Source organism: Nomascus leucogenys, chromosome 9 (genome assembly GCF_006542625.1).
Source record: "Nomascus leucogenys isolate Asia chromosome 9, Asia_NLE_v1, whole genome shotgun sequence".
NCBI classification, from domain to species: Eukaryota; Metazoa; Chordata; class Mammalia; order Primates; family Hylobatidae; genus Nomascus; species Nomascus leucogenys.
Genome location: NC_044389.1, coordinates 30,355,265 through 30,375,352, shown reverse-complemented (window position 1 = coordinate 30,375,352; position 20,088 = coordinate 30,355,265). Strand labels below are relative to the sequence as shown.

At 41.0% G+C, this 20,088-nt stretch overlaps 1 protein-coding gene across 1 annotated transcript in view; it reads right to left on the bottom strand.

Moving 5' to 3' along the window:
• NIBAN1 (niban apoptosis regulator 1) overlaps positions 1–19,222 on the bottom strand; it is a 179,965-nt gene extending 160,743 nt beyond the window's left edge. The window contains exon 1 of the mRNA XM_003264458.4: positions 19,129–19,222. Within this exon, the coding sequence (XP_003264506.1) occupies positions 19,129–19,183 (55 nt within the window). The 5' untranslated portion in view covers positions 19,184–19,222. The remainder of the gene's footprint in view (positions 1–19,128) is intronic.
• Positions 19,223–20,088: the final 866 nt, after the last annotated feature.

Here is a 20,088-nt window from a genome sequence, read left to right as displayed (position 1 = left end):
GGTTAATGAGGGAGTCAAGCACCAGCCTGTCTGGCTGGCTGCTTGTGCCTGCAGTTCTTCAGGGGCAGGGCAAATTATACTTAAATTTTAAGTCTAGGGTTGAATAATACATCAGATTGGAAAAAAGGCTTGTCATTTTCAGGGTGCTCATGTGTAACTCAGAATCAGAGTATATTCTGGTTTGACCTGGAAACTTAAATCTTGGAAATGTTTGGTTTGGTTTGGTTGGATATCATGGATTATGAAAAGAGCTCTGCACCAGGAGTGTAGAGACCTGAATTCCAAGCCTATGTGTGCTTTACTAGCTAGGCAGATGAGAACAGCTCATTCAGCTTCTGAGATTACAACAAGAGTTGGATTAGATGCTTATCTCTAAGTTTCCTTGCAGCTCTGTGAATCTTCTATGAATCTTTATTCAAGAACAGCTGTCTAAAAGAAATACCATGTGAGCCATAGATGTAAGCCTCAAATGTTATTTTGTCTTCCAGTAGCCACATTAAAATTTCTAAACACTCATTACATTAGTTTTAATATATGTTATTTAGCCCAATCATAGGGCCAAATTGTATTACTTCAATATGTAATTGCTAATAACAGTTTTGTATTAAATAATATTAATTATTTTACATTATTTTCTTTGTACTAAAACTTCGAAATTGGTGTGTATTTTAAACTTGCATCATATCTTAATTTGGACTAGCCACATTTCAAGTGCTCATTAGTTATATGTCCCTAATGGCTGCTGCAATGGACAAATAGATTTAGAAGGCTTCGATCTTTTCTTTTCTTTTCTTTTCCTTTTCTTTTCTTTTTTGTTTTGTTTTTGAGATGGAGCCTTGCTCTGTTGCCAGGCTGGAGTGTGCAACCTCCGCCTTCCGGGATCAAGCCATTCCCCTGCCTCAGCCTCCTGAGTAGCTGGGACTATAGGTGCGCACCACCACGCCCAGCTAATTTTTTTGTATTTTAGTAGAGACGGGGTTTCACCATGTTGGCCAGGATGGTCTCAATCTCCTGACCTTGTGATGTGCCTGCCTCAGCCTCCCAAAGCACTGGGATTACAGGCGTGAGCCACCGAGCCCAGCCTCAACTTTTCTTACATAAAGAATATGAAGCATATACCCTACCTTCAAAATTAGAATCCACTTAAAGTAGAAAATGTATTCATTGAAAGGTTCAACATGTTGAAGGTGATATAAAGGAAAAAGTGACAATAAAAACAAGGGATAGGGCTTTTGACAGGAACTGCCAGTGGAAAGATACAAAGGCAAGGTGTGTCATGTGGAGATGAGAAGGTTGGGCAGAAATAATGTATGCCACCTCCAGGTCTGGAGCACAAAATCTACCCACATAATCCTCCACTGTCTATCTGCCCTTATCTTTAGATGTATGCACAATGTCCACTTAGAGTCTTTGTGGGCCTAAGAATCATGAAGCCACTAGCCACTAGGTCAGGGATTCTTTTTTTCTTTTTTTTTCTTTTTTTTTTTTTTTTAGAGACAAATTCTCACTCTTGCCCAGGCCGGAATGCAGTTGTGCAATCACAGCTCACTACAGCATCACTTGATCCTGGGTTCCAGCGATCTTCCTACCTCAGCCTCTTAAGCAGCTAGGACTACAAGCATGCGCCACTACATTTGGCTCATTTTTGTTTTTTGTAGAGACGAGGTCTCACTATGTTGCCCAGGCTGGCCTCAAACTCCTGGTCTCAAGCGATCCTCTTGCCTTGGGCCTTCTAAGGTGCTGGGATACACCCAGCCAGGTCAGGGATTATTAATCTGGGGCCTGTAGACCCTCGTGGGCTCTGTGGATAGAATTCAGGCCATCCAAACATTGAATGGAGGAAAAGAACACCTGTGTTTTATTAACCTTCAACCCAAATTCAGCACTTCCTCCAATTCTGAATGTAGGCAACAAAACAGTGGAATTTAGCAGTACTTGTGACTTTGTCACCAACAGAGCTCACAGATGTTTTCATAGCACATTTAAGTTACTGCATATCTTAGAATAGTACTTCTTCAAAATGACAGTAGTTATTAAACCCTCCATGAGACCTTGTCATTGAATGCATTAATAAAGAGCACATATATTATCATATCACAGATTTTAAAAATATTTTGATAACTACAGTTCAATAAAATTGGTTTCTTTTATCATCCTCTATATATTTTTTTCATTTAAAAATGTTACTCTAAAAAGGGGTCCATAGGCTTCAACAAACCACCAAAGGTGTCCATGGTACCATGCACTAGATGAAAAGAGTCTGGGTCCACACACAAGCCCGCTGCCCTTCATTAGCCCCCCCCACCAAATCACCATGGATAGTGTGATGAGTGAGATACAAATCATTATAAGCCACTGGGCTTTGATGTCTGTTTCAGCAGTTAGACCATTCTAATTAATGTACAACTGAAACACGGCTTCAGGCCACTGCCCACTGGTTAACATTGCCACCAGCTTCCCTGCATTGAAGAGAAGGACACCAGCAGTGATATACTGGTAAACTGGGTCTCAAAAAACAACAACAACACAAAAAGACTCTCACCATGGCTGGTTTCAAGCTACCAATGTAATGTCACTGAGCTCACAGTTAGGAAAAGATGCCTGGATTCAGCTGGTGCCAGCCAGTGTGAGCTGGCTCCTAGCATACCACTGGGGTTGCTCTCCCTCACAACCATTCCCAGAAGGGTGTCTTCCTATTGCCCTTCCCTAGTTTGATGGGAGGAGTATGTGTAGGACCTTGAGAATAGTTGTTTAAAGGTGCCTATTTAAACCCTGCGTCTGACTCTTTCATAATGAATAAATAAAGCAGAATACCTCACAGGCAGTAATTTGTAAATTCAACAAGCTGTTGAAAAGAACCTAATTAGTACTAATTACAATACTAGAGTGTCCCAACACATTATAATGCCATTGCTTCTGTAGAGGCATTGTGTTTAAACACTCTGAAACGTTAATTAGTATGCAGAACAAATGTGTGAGCTAGGTATTATTCAGCAGTACGTGAAAGCCAATCATTTATTCTGCAAAGGCCTGATGCCATTACTGATAGTAAAACAAAGTGATTAACATAATGGTAGGACTGGGAAATGTGAGAATTATATCACATTTATTACATTATATTATTCATTTCTGACCCTCCTTTTCTCACTGGGCATTACTACTGTCCTCATTTTCATAGGAGAAACTGAAGGCAGCCAGTTGACAAGTCCAAAATCTCCAGAGAATCCAACTTCAGATTCAGCGAGTCCTCAGGAAATTGTCGTGCCTGTTTTCCAAAGGTGAAAGCTCCATTTATTTATTTTTTATTGTATGCCTTACTTCCCAAACATAAATATTTTATTTGATAATGAAGAAGTTGCATAAAGGTATCATTTTATTTAAAGTTAGCTTAAAGTGGCTGCAAAGGCTGCTTTGGCCTATTCATAAATTCCGTATTAAGTGTTGCTAACATTTAGATGAATTTTAATTTCTGGATTAAGCTATTTATAATCTACCATCTCACCCATTGAAAATATCCACTTCAAAAAGTAGCCAAAGGCCTGGCACAGTGACTCACGCCTGTAATCCCAGCATTTTGGGAGGCCAAGGCAGGTGGATCACTTGAGGTCAGGAGTTCAAGACCAGCCTGGCCAACATAGTGAAACCCCATCTCTACTAAAAATACAAAACAAGAAAAAACAGCCAACTGTGGTGGTAGGAGCCTGTAGTCCCAGCTACTCAGGAGGCTGAGGCATGAGAATTGCTTGAAGCTAGAAGGCAGAGGTTGCAGTGAGCCAAGATCATACCACTGCACTCCAGCTTGTGTGACAGGAGTCACACACACACACACACACACACACACACACAAATAGCCAAATAATTTAGAATTAAGATATTGAATCAAAAGTTTAGTAAATGTTTCCATTTAGCTCATTTAAGGTAGCTAAAGCAGCTGAGTGTTCAAATCCTATCAAGCTGATACTCCTTTTCATTAAAGAAAAAGCTATGCATACTTGGAATTTCTAGAAGAAACACTTAGAATTTCTGGAAGGGCATTTGATATCCTGTTACCTTTTGTCTAAGATATTTACTTGCCTGGCACATAGTAGGCACTCAATAAATGTTAGCTTTTACTACAGTGATTATCATTTCTCAGGCCAGGAGTTAGCATTTTTAGTTAGGAACTGATATCTCACTTGACATGCTCAGGTCTTAGTCATGCTCTAAAATTCTTACCTACTTTAAATGTAAACCGTACACTTCAATTATTGTTACTAACTTAATTCTCCTCTCTAACAAAACCATTTTAAATATTTATGCTCCAGATATTACATATTTGCCATTGTTGCTCATAAAATTTGGCTTTATTTTAACTCTAAGCCTGCAACTGCTTTGCTTAGGCAATTTTTCCTGTGTAACTCGTGCTGAATGAGTTACACAGGAAATAATCCTTTAAACAAACACACTCAATCCAAATTTGGAAAATCTCTGAATTCTTTTTAGCTAATCATGGAAATTGTCACTTGTTCTGTGTGCAAACTAGAATTAAAGGCACAAGGCCACCAATAATGATGTGCTTTTTAAAGGAACATCCACAGTTTTCCTTCATTTCTGAATTGATCCTGCTCAGCTGCTCTGGCCCCAGACCAGCCCCATCTCAGTAGCTCCCTGTGTACATTCAGTTCTCTGCAGGCTACTTCGTTCCTCACCCAGCTCCATGGAGAACGTTGGTAGCAGGTCAGTACAGCTACATTCTGCCTAGATGTTCCAGCAGGCTACAGAAACACAGCAGTCGTATTGCTCTTGCCTGAAGACTGGAGACTAGAAAGATTTTTTTATATCTTCCATTTTTCTCATCATGTTCACGTTTGCCTCTGTGCTCGCACATGGAGCATATAATGACTGCTTTACCATCTTTGTCTGCTAATTTCACCATGTCTATAATTCCTGAGTCTATTTCTATTGATTTATTTTCTTTATACTTGTGGATATTTTCCTGCTTCTTCTTCTGCCTACTATGATAGTTTTTAACTGGATGATGGATATTAGATATTGTGAATTTTACATTGTTGAATGGGTATTTTGTTGTATTCTTATAAAGAATGTGCACTTTATTCAAGCAGGCAGTTAAGTTACTTGGGATCAGTTTGATCTGTTTGAGGTTTGCTTTTAAATTTTTATTAGAGCAGGTCCAGAGCAGCCTTCTAGTCTAGGGCTAATTTCTGCTCACTACTGCTGAAGACTCTAACCCATATCTATATATTACAAGGCCTTTCTACTTTGGATGATGGGAGCATGAACTATTTCCAGCTCTGAGTGAAGTCCAGGAATTCTTTGGCCCTATAAATCCAGAGACACATGATCTTCTGTTCTAGAAAATAAGCTTTTACTTGTTTAATAATTTTCTCCCCTTCATTTTCTTTGTTCTCTGTTTTCTGGGAATTCTGTTAGTCAGATATTGAAATTTTTGGATTGACCCTTTAATTTTTTTTATATTGCCTCTTCTATTTTCCATCTTTTAATCTTTGTACTCTATTGTCTAAGCAAAGCAGACAGAGGCTTAAAGTTAAAATAAAGACAAGTTTTATCAGCAACTATGGCAAATGTGTAATATCTGACATATACATACTTAAAATTATTTTTTAGAGAGAAGAATTAAATTAATAACAATAATTGAAATGTACTGTTTAAATTTAAATAAGAATTTTAGATCTCAGAATTTAGATGCAAGATCTCCTCAACTTTATTTTCCAAGGCACCAATTGTATTTTCTAAAATGTTGATCATCAGATTTTTAATTTCCAAGAGCTCTTTCTTACTCTGTTATTGTTTCTTCATCACATCCTGAACTTGTTTTACAAATGCAATACTTCTCTTATTTTCTAAGATATTCATTACAGTTTAACATTTTTCCTTCTCCTTTCATTCATGCATTAAGCAAATATTTATCAGTCAGGAACTGTGAACCAGACACTGATCTATTTGCTGAGGGTGCTATTCATTTCATAGCAATGAATCAAGACAAAGACCCTGCTTTCATACGGCTTACATTCTAGTGGTGGCAGACAGGCAACAACAACAACAACAACAACAACAACAACAAAATTTTTTTTTTTTTTGAGACGGAGTCTCGCTCTATCTTGCCCAGACTGGAGTGCAGTGGCACAGTCTCGGCTCACTGCAGCCTCCGCCCCTGCGGGTTCAAGTTATTCTCCTGTCTCAGCCTCCCAAGTAGCTGGGACTACAGGCGCGTGTGCCACCACACCAGCTAATTTTTTATTTTTAGTAGAGACACGGTTTCACCATGTTGACCAGGCTGGTCTCGAACTCCTGACCTCAGGTGATCCACCTGCCTCGGACTCCCAAAAGTGCTGGGGTTACAGGCATGAGCCACCACGCCCAGCCAGGCAACAAAATATTAGCAGGCATCCCCTCCCATCAAACCTCCCTCTTGCTCACTACACTCCCAATGTAACACCCTTTCTTCAGTTCCTTCAAGTACTTCCCCCTTCTATATGCTATTCTTTTTTTTTTTTTCTTTTTTTTTGAGAGGGAGTCTCGCTCTGTTGCCCGGGCTGGAGTGCAGTGGCGCAATCTCGGCTCACTGCAAGCTCCGCCTCCCGGGTTCACGCCATTCTCCTGCCTCAGCCTCCTGAGTAGCTGGGACTACAGGCGCCCGCCGCCATGCCTGGCTAATTTTTTTTGTATTTTTAGTAGAGACAGGGTTTCACCGTATTAGCCAGGATGGTCTCGATCTCCTGACCTCGTGATCCGCCTGCCTCGGCCTCCCAAAGTGCTAGGATTACAGGCGTGAGCCACCATGCCCAGCCTATATGCTGTTCTTTCTAACCAAAATACACTCCCCGGTTCTTCACACAGATATCCTTCTGAATACCACAGTCAAGTATATCTCATCTCCTTGCCCAATTGCCACCATCAGTTTTCTATCTCAGTGCTGTTTTTAATCCCTTCATGACACTTATCAAAACCTGTAATGTTGGTTACCTACTTAACAGCCATCATGCTTCCTTCTTGCTATACTGAACCTGATTCTGTTTGGGTATCCATGACCCTCCCTATAACCATGTGCTTCAGAGAAATGGCTCTAACCCCATTTCAGGGGTGAATCTTGATTGGTCTAACCAAATCATGATAATTCCATACTCTTGCCAGTGATGGCTTAGGAAGGAATGTGTGACCCAATTTTGATCAGTGGGATGTAAGGGAAAGTCTGCTAGTAAGGCATCTGGGAAAGGCTTCTTTGCTCTTATAAGGAGACTCAAAGAATAGACAGATCTCTTTTTAGCCTCTGGGACATTGCTGTGCCTAAGAATTTAATACTATTTGCTGCTGCAGCCACCTTTCAAGCATGAGAGCTGGGCCACAGACAGTAGGAAGAAATAAGCTGGCTTTTGGTGATATTACTGAGCCACTTAATTAATCCTATCTTCATACTTCTTTGTTATGTTCCCATGAGCTCTTCTTAAGGAATCTACTAGATAATGAGCTCTAAACACCAGAGAGACATCGACATAATGACTGATGCATTAAATAACACTTCACTGTGAAACAAAGAGTGAATGAGAAAAGAAAATAGAATAGAATGATTATATGGTTTAACGTAGCAAAATAATAAAATAAAGTTGGGGAAGAATTAGATTAGCATATACAAAAATTTTGTCTCTGATTTTAAAAACAGTTTGTTCAACAGCTTTCCATAATCATAATTGATGATGGCAGTATTTGTATTATTATTCTGAGACTGTTGTGTGTATTTGGTATGATAAAGCAAATGAGAATTTGAATATATTTAATTCTATCATTGCCTAGTGCCTTTGAGAACCATGATTCTCAGTATGGAAAAGGATATGTATAAATATAATATTAAAAAGATACATTTTCCCTAGTTCTGTAAACTAAAAAAGTCCAGAAATAATGGCCAACCCAGTTGTAGCAGTGAACATAGCTAGACTCAAATTGTAATACTGAAATATTATTTCCCACTAAAAGAAATCAGAGGTTCTTATAGATTTTGCTTACTCCCGGTATGGGACAGGAAAGAAACAGGATGAACCTAAAACATCTTGACATACCAGATGGCAAGGAAGCTATCAAATACTACTGGGGTAATTTCCAAAAGATTCGGGAGCCAACTTGAAGAGCTTTTCATTGGCCAATGATGGGAAATTGGAGCTTCAATAAAATAAGAATTATAATGGGATTTGTGAGTTCATAATGATTTTTATAGTCAATTGATCATCTTTAAGGGATGTCAAGAAACCAGTAAATTATATTGAACACCAGTAAATAAAAGGAAAAAATAATGTTTTTTTCCTGCTTTTGAACTATCATACTAGGTAACCAAATGATAGATATGGGAAGTATTGCTCTATAAAATTATCCCAGCTAATAAATGAAAACAAAATGACATATTAGAATATCACCATTTTTCAACCCCCAATAAATTTTTTTTCATTTTGTATGAATTTTATTAACACAAGTGGTAAAGTAAGAAAAAAAATACATAAGCAAATCAAAATTCCACATAATAGAAAATAAAAATTTTTTAAAGATATTTCACTGTGACCAAGTAGGGTATATCTTAGCAATGGAACAATATTTTAAATATTAAAATTCAAATGACCACGTTAAAATATTATTAGAAAAAATCAAGTCTTTAATAAAATTCAGTATATATTTATGATTAAAAATTTTAAGCAACTTAACAAAAAGGAGGGAGTATCCTTAAGCTAAACCATAAATCTATGGTTAACATCATACTTAATAGCAAAATGGGGAACATTCCTTTTCAAGTAGGAACAGGATAAGGATGTTTGCTGTCATTCTTATTGCTGAATATTGTGCTGGAGGTCCTAGTAAATTCAATAAAAAATGAGGTATAAAGATTTAAAAGAATTGAAAACTGTCAAATTTGCAGATAATATATGCACACAAAAAAATCAGAGTGAATGAACAAATCATTACAACTAATAAGAGGCCTTGAAATGTTTGTAGGATACAAAGATCAACATGCAAAAACAAAATAGCTTTCTGGTGCTCTTAAAGTAACCAGATGGAAAATAAAATAGAAAAGAAGAACACAATCATAATAGGAAGAAAAAGTGAAAGGCACCAATAAATAAACTTATTAAACATTTTTGTAAGATTGTTATGTAGAAAACTATACAACTTTAAGGATGAAAGAAAAGCATGTATTATGGAAGAGATGTGCCATACTAAGGTTTGAAAGACTCAATATCTTAGAGATGTCACTTCTTCCTAAATTCATCTGTAGATTTCATGCAATTTCAATAAAATTACAAAATGGTTTTTCATGAAATTAACAGTTTAACAAATATGGAAGGATAGCCTACAGCTTCTGACAATGAGTAAGAAGAAAGAGGGTCTTGCCCTTTGGTTATTAAGATTTATCATAGAGCAATAATAACTAAATCGGTGTTATACTAGCACAGAGATTAGACAAATAAACCAAGGGACTGGGCTAAATAAGCTAAAAAAAAAAAAAAAAGAATGAAGATCCATATATTTCCAGTCAATGAGTTCAGTTCATTTCTATCATTGATGGTAATAGTTTTCAGGAATGAGAATCTTGTAAGTATTTAATGCCTGAGTGACTGCTGAGGAGTGGAAGGGACAACGAGTTTGCCTAGGATGCAGATGGGGAGTTTTTCACTGAGCTCCCTTCAGTCAGGACAGCTTGTAGCAAAAGATAGGATTTTCCGAGTGCTCTAAAGAAAACCAGAAGGCTTAAAATCCAAGAACAGGAAAAGTTTCTGATACTCACCCATGTGAGAAAAAGCATGCACAGAGAAGAGGAAATTCAGATGAAAGGAGCAATGACTGTGACCATCTGGGAGGCAGCACAGCTCAGTTAACAGCAAGGACTTTGGAGGCAGAAAGTATTTAAGTTCAAACCTTCTTCTACCACACACTGACTGGATGACTTTGGCCAGGTTCTCTATTCTCTGTAAACCTTGATTGCTTCTTCTGTGAAATGGAGCTAATGATATCTCCATTTGGTGTTGTGAGGATTATGTGAGCTCACACATGCTATGCTCTTAGCTCAGTGGCTGTCCCATGGTAAGGGTTCAATGAAGGCTCCATGGCAGCTTTCTAGGGGAAGACAAGAGGGAAGGTTGGTGGAGAGGAAAGAGAGGTCTGTCCTGGCCAGTGTTGCTCAGGGCCCGAATCAGAAAATACTGAAATTCATGGCGGCATTTCCAAGAGGGTAGAGATGATTTTGAAGTACCTAACATATGTTGCCTTTATTATTTCACCGTTCAAAAACTTTAATTCTATTTCTCATTGAATTTCAAGTTCCTCTAAAGTGGAGACAGTTCAACCCCCAGTGAATTAATGGGTCTCAGCTATAAGTATCAATGGAACAGCTACTAACATCACAAAAAGAGAGGCAGCCAGCTATTATGTGCCTCCAGATGAAGAATACACACCACCACCTATAGTCTTCACAAAAGGATTGATTCTTTTCTGTAGCGGCACAATATTCCAAGGTGTATATGTACCACATTTTCTTTATTGATGGGCATTTAGGTTGATTCCATATCTTTGCTATTGTGAATAGTGCTGCAATGAACACACGCATGCAGTCCTTTGCAGGAACATGGATGGAGCTGGAGGTCATTATTCTTAGCAAACTAATGCAGGAACAGAAAACCAAATGCCGTTTATTCTCACTGATGAGTGAGAGCTAAATGATAAGTACACATGGACACATAGAAGGGAACAATAGACACTGAGCCCTATCAGAGGGTGAAGGGTGGGGGTAGAGAGAGGATCAGGAAAATTAACTAATGGATACTAGGCTTAATATCTGGGTGATGAAATAATCTGTACAACAAGCCCCCATGGCGTTTCGTTTACCTATGTAACAAACCTGCACATGCTGCACATCTTGCCCTGAACTTAAAATAAAAGTTAAAAAAAAAAAAGGACTGATTCTGAGACTGATCAAGTCTCACTATCTCTGTCAATTTGTAGAAAATACAGGAGAAATGTGTGGAACTGCACCATGAGTAAACTCCAGACTGTGAAAATCTCTACATATCAAACAGCTCAAGTCTTTCAACAGATAATCTGCAAGTAAAAGATGTAAGGGAAATGTATAGATTAAAAGAGACATCTTTTTAAGTGAGTAAGACTATAATGTTTACAAATACATAGTTGGGTGATGAAACCATAAGGAAATAGAGGGAGACATTATTATAAAAGCTAGGATTAGTGAGGTGGTAGTCTGTTACCAGGGTAGCCCCTACATAGGTGTCCATGCCTGTGTGTAGTCCTCTCTTGAATCTGGGCTGGCTCTGAGACCGGCTTTAACCAACAAAATGTGGCAGAGTAATGTGGCGCCATTCCAGGCCTAAGCCACAAGAAGTCCTAGAAGCTTCCACATGCTTTTACACTCTAGCAATGTAAGATCCTGACCCACCATTTAAACAGTTCAGTATCCTATTGGAGAGGTCATGTAGAAAGGCCACCTGGAGAGAAAGAAAGCCTTGTCAGCTAAGTCCAGCCACCAGCTGATCCACCAGATGCACGCGGCATCCACAGGAATGACCACCAGCAAAAATAAAAAGTAGAACCACCCAGCCTGGACCCAGTTCAGCAGAATTGTGAGCAAATAAATACCTGTTTTAAGAGCCAGGATCTTTGAGGTAGTTATAAATAGATAACTGAAAATAGTGGTCATTTTTGGAGAAACGAAGTCTAGAACTGGGACGGGGCACACGAAGACTCCTTTGATGGCTAGTGAAGCTCTTTCTATGTCTTGACCTGCGTAGTGGCTACCAAGTATTTGCCTTATAATGATTCACTAAGCTATGCATTTGTTTTGTGTGGCTGTCTGGGCCTATGTTTTCTTTTAAAATAAAAAAATAATAGTTTTTAAAAAAGAAAAAGAAAAAAAATCCACATGGTTTGGCATGGAGACATTTACCCTTCTTCCAAAATTCCTCGAGACTATGGACCTTTTAAAAGTCACTTCGGGGCTCCTAGTAAAAACTATTAATTTATTTTAATCCTATAGACTCATTCCATACAACATTAAGTATAGAAATACAAACTTCCTTAAGTCCTAGAACCTGCAATTTGCAAAAGTGAATTAATTGCTTTCATATCTCTAAAGCGTTTATTCTCTTCTCTAAGTGAGAAAAAACATACAGTACCAAAGGCAGGGGGCACTTTTTAAAAGCTGGCATGCATTTTCGCATTGGCAGCAACTTGCTAGTCTGCTTTTAAAATGAATTTTCCAGTTTCAAAGGAGAAAATCTGTATTGCATTTGGGGTTCTGTTAAATCTCTTTCTCTCTCTCTCTCTTTCCTTCCCTCTCTCTCTCTCTCTTTCCCTCCCTCTCTCTCTCTCTTTGTGTGTGTGTGTATGTATGTGTGTTAGTTTCGAACTGTTGGTAAAGTGCCTTAAACAGACTGTAGCAGATGAATTGTGCTTTTATTCTCCTGTCTTCCTTTCCATTATGCTTTTATCTTCACTTCTGACTTCATTTCCCATTTCACAGTGCAAATTGTTATACATACCTTATTTCTTGGAGTGATGTTACCCAGCTATACTTACAAAAAAATTAAAATTTCTGATTAGGAGATTAAAATTCACTGCCATGATTCACACTGCATGTTTTGTAAAACATTCACGGTACATTTATTTTAATGAAATTAGAAACTACCTTTACAAATTGAGCTCCTGCTATTGCACTTTCTACCTGTGAACCCAGTTCAGACCTTCCCAGAGATTATAATAGAGTAAAACTACAATCAGCTCAGTAGTTTACAGTAAAAGATAATAAAAATTACTATTGTCACCCTAGTAGTTACTATTACTAGAGCACCTTTGATGATGGGGCCCTCTTACAGCCAACGTCCATAGTAAAAAGAAGTTTTTCATAAGGACCAGGGCTTGATTCATCATCTAACTCTATGGGGTTTATCAAGGCTTGTATTAGAAGCCACAAGAGGGAAAGTCACTCTTTGTTCCAGAAGTACAGGAGAAAATGTTAATCTGTCTCAGTCTACTGTCTTTTCTGTATTTGTGGTTGACTCTAAGAAACTCACAACTCACAAAATCCTTTATGGCTTTGTGACATGAGATTTGGCTTCCTAAAGAGCTTCCCATTTCTAAAGTATTGGTTTCAATTCACAAAGACCAAAGGAAATAGAAAGTAATTATTGATACTAGCAATTCCTAATTTGCAGTAGTTTTCCTTATTTGAAACTCCTGCTAGCTTCCTTGGTAGTCTGGCATGCTTGAAGGCATTTTTTTCACTTAAAATATAAAGTGATCAATATGCATTTGTGCATTGTTCATAGTGGACCCTCTTTCTCCTGTTTCCTCCATCCCCACTACTATGGAGGAGCTGCAATTTCTCACTTCTTACAAAAGCCTATTCATGTCTACAAATTAAGAGCTGAGACAAATACTATAATCTTTACACACTTTCTACTTTCTTTGGATTACCTTTTCTTAAAGGGGACCCAATAAGGCAGCATTTAGTATACTGGTTAGGATGCTTTGGGCCACACATAAAAAGAAGATAATTGAGTTAGATAGAATAAGGTTTGTCTGTGGACAACAATAAAACCACAATAACACTGGCTTAAAGAGATGGAAGTTTCTTTCTTTCTTTTTAAGGTCCAGAGGTAAATAGTCCAGGGCTGGTATGGAGGTTCTTCTCTATGAAACCACAGGAACTTAGGCTCCTTTTGTCCAGCTACTCTGCCCTACATGTGCTCCTTCTTGAAAGGACACCTCATGGTCCATGATGGCTGCTCCAGCCATGGTCACAATCCAGCCAGCAGTGTGGAGACTAGGACGAAGATGGTCATACCCTTCCCCTTTAATGTCACTTTCTGGAACAGCACTTCTATTTACATCCCATTGGCCATAACTCGACTACATAACCCTATTTAGTTGCAAAGGAGTTTAGGAAATATCTTTATTATGGGAGTTCATGTGGACAGCTAAAATGTGGGGATTCTATCATTAAACATAACAAGGAGAAAGCTATTGTGGATAACTAGCAATCTTCACTATTCCAATTCAAAGGGGATTTAGTGGCTCTCATAATATGAAGTATGCAGGGTTAGCATATAGTGGCTATCGGCAAAGTTTGTCAGGGCTCTAGCTTCTTATCTCTGAGATACCTCAGCTTTGCAGTGCTCCAAGTATTGGCTTTGTCTTCAGGCTAGCTCCCCTCCTGCTCATCAAGATAAAAACAGCAGTTGCAGGCATCACATTCAGATGCAACAAAGTCAAAAGAAGGAGAAGAAGTGCCCTTCACTTTGCCTCCTTTTTAAAAGGGAAGAAAACTCACCTAGAAGCAGCTGGCAAACTTCCCCTCAAGCATCACTGACCAGCTGGCAACATAATCCCATGCCTACTATAATCACTGGCAAGGAGACCACACCACCATGACAGGTACAGACCAATCAGCAGCCACCTTTCAGGGGCCTTAAATGCGGCTAGCGTCTCTGAAACAGAGGGCAATATCGGGAGTTTCTTTTTTTTTTTTTAGAGAGAGACAAGGTCTTGGCATGTTGCCCAGGCTGGTCTCGAACTTCTGGGCTCAGGCAATCCCACTGCTTCAGCCTCCCAAAGTGCTGGGATTACAGGTGTGAGCCACCAAACCTGGCCAGGAGTTTTAATGCCTGAACAAAACTGGAGTTCTTTTAGAAAAAGGAATGGGGGCTGGGCACAGAGGCTCATGCCTGTAATCCCAGAACTTTAGGAGGCCAAGGCAGGTGGCTCACTTGAGCTCAGGAGTTTGAGATTAGCCTGGGAAACATGGCGAAACCCCGTCTCTACAAAAAAATACAAAAAAACTACCTGGGCATGGTGGCACATGCCTGTACTCCCAGCTACTCAGGAGGGTGAGGTGGGAGGATCGCTTGAGCCCAGGGAGGTCGAGGCTGCAGTGAGCCATGATTGTCCCACTGCACTCTAGTCTGAGTGACAGAGTGAGACCCTGTCTCAAAAAAAAAAAAAAAAAAATGGAAGAATGGGAAAAGGATGTTGGGTTGACATACAATGGTGTCTACCATAATGGCATTTCCTAACTTTCTCATCATACTATATTGCCATTACTAGCCAACTTGGACTCTAAGATCGCACTACCAAAAATATTCAGGTTAAGTCAGACCAGTTCTTATGCCCATCTCCCACCAACAAATTATGACCGGAGAAGCAAATGCTTGGACTAGTACGACACATCTACACTAAGTAGACTGCAGATGTGTATAGCTCTCCCCATCCTCCACCTTGCCCATGGAGACTTCATTCTAGACACATCACTTTAAACTTTATATCTAGCCACCTAAGTTAACCCTTGTATAAATAAGAGGGAACTTCCCTGAGAAAAATATGTGCTATTTTAAAGCTGAAACTCATTGCTTATTTTATAAGCATCAGATCATTGAGAAGCATTTGGAGGAAGCCACTGGGCCCTTTATATATTATGTAACTGACTATGCAATAATAAATCCAGGGGGCGAAAACAGTTTTCCTAACTGGTATTTGCTGCTGTCAGGTCTGCAAGTGCCCACTAGGATCTGTGTATCCCATAGTTCTCAGCTGCAGCACTGACTGTCCAGTATTTTTCTGACCCTCCACAGGACTTCTTATGTGGGAGATCTTTCAGGTTTGTTTTCTTTTTGATTCGTTAAAAATTCAAGGGTAATTTTTAGAAGGAAATAAAATTATTGCTTAAACAGGAAAACACAGTGTGGGGGGTTTTTTGGTTTTGTTTTGGGTTTTTTTTTTTAAGCTATAGTTTAATTTCAGGCATACCAAAAGCTTTACAGAAAAAGAGGCCGGGCACGGTGACTCATGCCTATAATCCCAGCACTTTGGGAGGCCAAGGCGGGAAGACTGCTTGAGCCCAGAAGTTTGAGACCTGCCTGGGCAACATGGCAAAACCCCATCTCTACAAAAAATACAATTAGCTGGGCGTGGTGGCACACACCTGCAGTTCCAGTTACTCAGGAGGCTGAGGTGGGAGGATCACCTGAGCCAGGGGAGGTCAAGGCTCACAGTCATTGTACCACTGCACTTCAGCCTGTGTAAGAGTGAGACCCTATCTCAGAAAACTAAAAAAAGAAAAGAAAACATGGCATAAAGAGAGAAGAGCACCCAAACTGACCACTGATGCCTGGAATCTATTAGCTTTCTTCCTCATTAAAAAAAAGATTGGCTGGGCACGGTGGCTCATGTCTATAATCCCAGCACTTTGGGAGGCCGAGGCAGGCGATCACAAGGTCAGGAGATCGAAGCCATCCTGGCCCACATGGTGAAACCCCGTCTCTACTAAAAATACAAAAATTAGCTGGGCATGGTGGCGCGTGGCTGTAATCCCAGCTACTTGGGAGGCTGAGGCAGGAGAATCGCTTGAACCAGGGAGTCAGAGGTTGCAGTGATCCGAGATCGCGCCACTGCACTCCAGCCTGGTGACAGAGTGAGACTGCGTCTCAAAAAAAAAAAGATCATTTTAGGTCAGTGCTAAAAGCATCACTTAAGACTAACATATGACACGGCTCATGTGATCACAAGTTGGTCTCAGTATTATTTATTAATAGAAACATCTTATCAAGGGACACTACTGAAAGGCCTCTAGAAACAATTCTAAAAATTTATTCTGTTGTAAGAAACATGAGCATTGTCGTAATTTCCAAAACTAACATCTTTAGAAATGAAGTAACTCCTTAATGTAGCTGATATATCTTTACCTGAAGATTAACTAAATCCTAAGAAACAATGTATTTTCAAAACATCCATATGACACAGATGTTTTGAGGCACACAAGGAATGGCAGCTGTTCAATGATTTGTCTTAAAGGCTGATTCAGCGTCAGTAGCATACAGCTGCTTATGATGCATACAAAATAAAGTTAACAAAAGTCACTCAAAATATATTGACTAGCTACTCTCCTTGTTAGCAAAGTTTATCAAGCTTAAAAGAAAGTTATTGTCTCAGCTTCAGGAGCTTTCAAATCTATATTTCACTGATGGCTACTTTATGAGAAACAGGTCATAAAAGTATATTTAAACTTTACTGTCATACTTCCGATCGTTTTGCTTACAATTGAATCAAAGCTTGAGAATATTTATGGGCTAAAAGATGGGCAAAGAGGTAAAGATAGGGCTATGATTTTACTCAGGAACCTGGGCTTCAAAACCATCAGGAAATCACAGCCCTGTGACCCTCATTTGCTCATGCATTAACAATGTACAACACCATGCATTTTTCCAAGGTTCTTTTCTCTTTTGGCAAGACTAGCATTCTCACATGAAGCGATGAGTCTTTTTCTCTGGAGGTATTCTAACTTTAACTCTTCTCTTCCCTCTCCCACTACACATACCGTGCAAGTGCCCTCCTGAATATAGAATGAAGAGAGAAAGCTGAACAAGACTGGGAGATGTAATGACTGTCACACCATATGCTACAGGTTTACTCATTCAAAGACTTGCATTACCAGTTCTTCACCTGCCCTAAGTCCCTCATACTTTTGTAATAATTTAATAGCTTTCAGAATAAAGAAAGTAATAACATTTTCTTATTATCTGAGTACAATGCTTGCATCAATAGCAACAAACAGCATGGCCAGGAAGTCTTCTTTAAGCAAGTTAATCCTTCACACTGCTTGACTTCAAATGATTAGTGTACATGGCCACGCGTCCACGTTAGGTGCTCCTAAGCTTTCCAGTGAAATAAAGTCTTATATAAATGCCTTAAACACAACTTTGCTAACATACAAATGCAAGCCCTTTCTCACTATGTTCTGTTAATTGCCCTTTCAGTCCCTATACACTGGTAACACAAGCATGTGGCCACATTTTTAAGACTAAGGCAGGCTTCATTTATTTCTTTTAAGCTTAGTTCAGCTCTTTTACTAATATAAATAAATCATCTATCTTTCCCCTTTTAACAAACAAAAGCAAAGAGATACTTGACCAAGTGTTATCCCCTGACAGTACGGATCTTTTACCTCCAAAGGCACCAGAGCAGGAATCTGTAAAATCAGCTCCGTTGCTCTTCAAGTACCCTGATTTGATATCCTTTTAAAATGGTCTTAAATGTTGTGGTGACTGAAAACAAATGTGGAATAAGAACACCAAATAAATGATTTCCTCTTAGGAAAGTATTCAAGGGCCAAACAGACCTAGAGTTTAATACCTAGTCTGGAAGATATTTCTGAAGCCGAGGGTGGGGGATCGGGCGGCGGGGCGGGGGAAAGAGTAAATTGGTAAGATAACCAAATGTTAGGTAGCGGTTGAAGGCAAGGTTGGGGTGGGGGGTAAGAAGAGGGGAGGTCAAATACACCCAGGAAATAAAGGAGATAACGAGTCAGGACTTCCTGCAGTTTCAGTTCGGTTTGGGTTTTGTTTTGTTTTTTTCTGCCTCACGCTCTCTACTGAGTCCCCACACCTCTGAGGGTCTCCCTAAATGAGTTTCTCCCCTTCTATAACTTTCGCGGCAGTTACAAAGCACGCCAGTGTTCCTCTTTTGCTTCGCCCCTCTCCGGGGCGTGAAGGGAACGGCATGACATTGTCCTTTCTGCCGCTGATGAAATCATCCTGCAAGTGCTAGGATGAAATGCGAGCGAAGCTGCGGCCAAACGCCGCGCTTTCCAAAGCCAGGCCAACATTACTAAGAGGGAAATTCTGCTTTAGCGGCCGGGAATCCCCAGGGGTATCTCTAGAAACGCGGGATATCCCCGCTGCTCTCTTGGCGGCCAGTTCAGAAACAGCTCAGAACTCAGTCTGGGGCAGATACCGGGGGGCGAAGTGCGCCGGGCGGGGGCGGCACTGACCCCGAGGCGGCGGGAGCGGCGGAGGCGCCGGCGTCCCCACCCGCATCCTGCACCTGCCTCGCTCCCAAGCCCTCCCGGTCCCCGGTCTACACCCGGCGCCCCCGGTCCCCGGTCTACACCCGCGCCGGAGGGCGCCGGCTGGGGCAGGAAACCCGACTCGCGCGGGCGGGCTGCGGTCGGGGATCCCCGAACGCTACAGGGAGAGGGCCCGGGGCGCGCCCCTTGGGGCCCCAACCGCGGCGGCCAGCCTGGTGCACGGGTCAGGGGGCTCCCCAGGCCCCCGGGCGGGAGGGGCGTACCTCGGATGTAAGCGCACTTGCCCTCGTCCAGCTGGCTGGAGGCTGAGCCGCCCATGACCGCGAGCTGCCTGTGCTGAGCGCGGAAACTGCCCGGCCCGCGCCCAGGGGACTGGCCGCTCTGGTCCGCGCCCACTGCTCGCTCCTGGAGGTTGATCCGACGGCAAGCCCGGCTCTGAAATTAAAAGCAAACTTCCTTCGAGAGGCGAGAGACAAGAGGCAAGAGGCGTCGCCTTCTGGGGCGCCTCCTCCAGGTCCGCGCCTTCTGAGGATCCGTGGGCCGGCCCGGGGGCTGTCTTCCCGCCCTCGCCTCGCTGGTGAGCTCCGACGGGCTGCCCAACCGAGGAGGATGGCCAGCTCCTCCTCCTCGCCCACGGTTGCTTCTTGTTTTCATCCGTTTGGGGCATCCAAAAAATACCTTGGAGGAAGTGGACCATTTCTCAAGTGACTAAATCTCTGTGAGCTGGAACTTTCCCAGCTCACATCCTTCGAGGTGGAGCTCAGGATCACGTTGCCTTGTGAGTGTTGCTGTCCAAGAAGCAACAGTTCTTCCCAAGCATTACCTGGGAGCCTGTTAGAAATACAAAATCTCAGCGCTATCGTCCACCAGCCCTCTACACACACACACACACACACACACACACACACACACACACACACACTTAGAATCTGTGTGAGTGGGGCCCAGCAATCTGTGTTTGCACAAACCCTCCAGGGAATTCTGATGCCCGCTGAAGTTTGAGAACTAGAGGTAAATTATACCTTTCTGCAGGCAAGAACCTGGACCAAGGAGGGAGTGGGGAAATGAGGAAAAAAGGAAAGAGAAAAAAAAAAAAAACGGAAAGACAGGGAAAAAGTAAGGCTTGGCCCTAGAATATACTCCCAGCCCTGAAACTTCCTAAGACTTGACGAACGTCTGTCCTTACCCCTTTACTTTCCATTCCTCTCCTTAACTGGAAATCA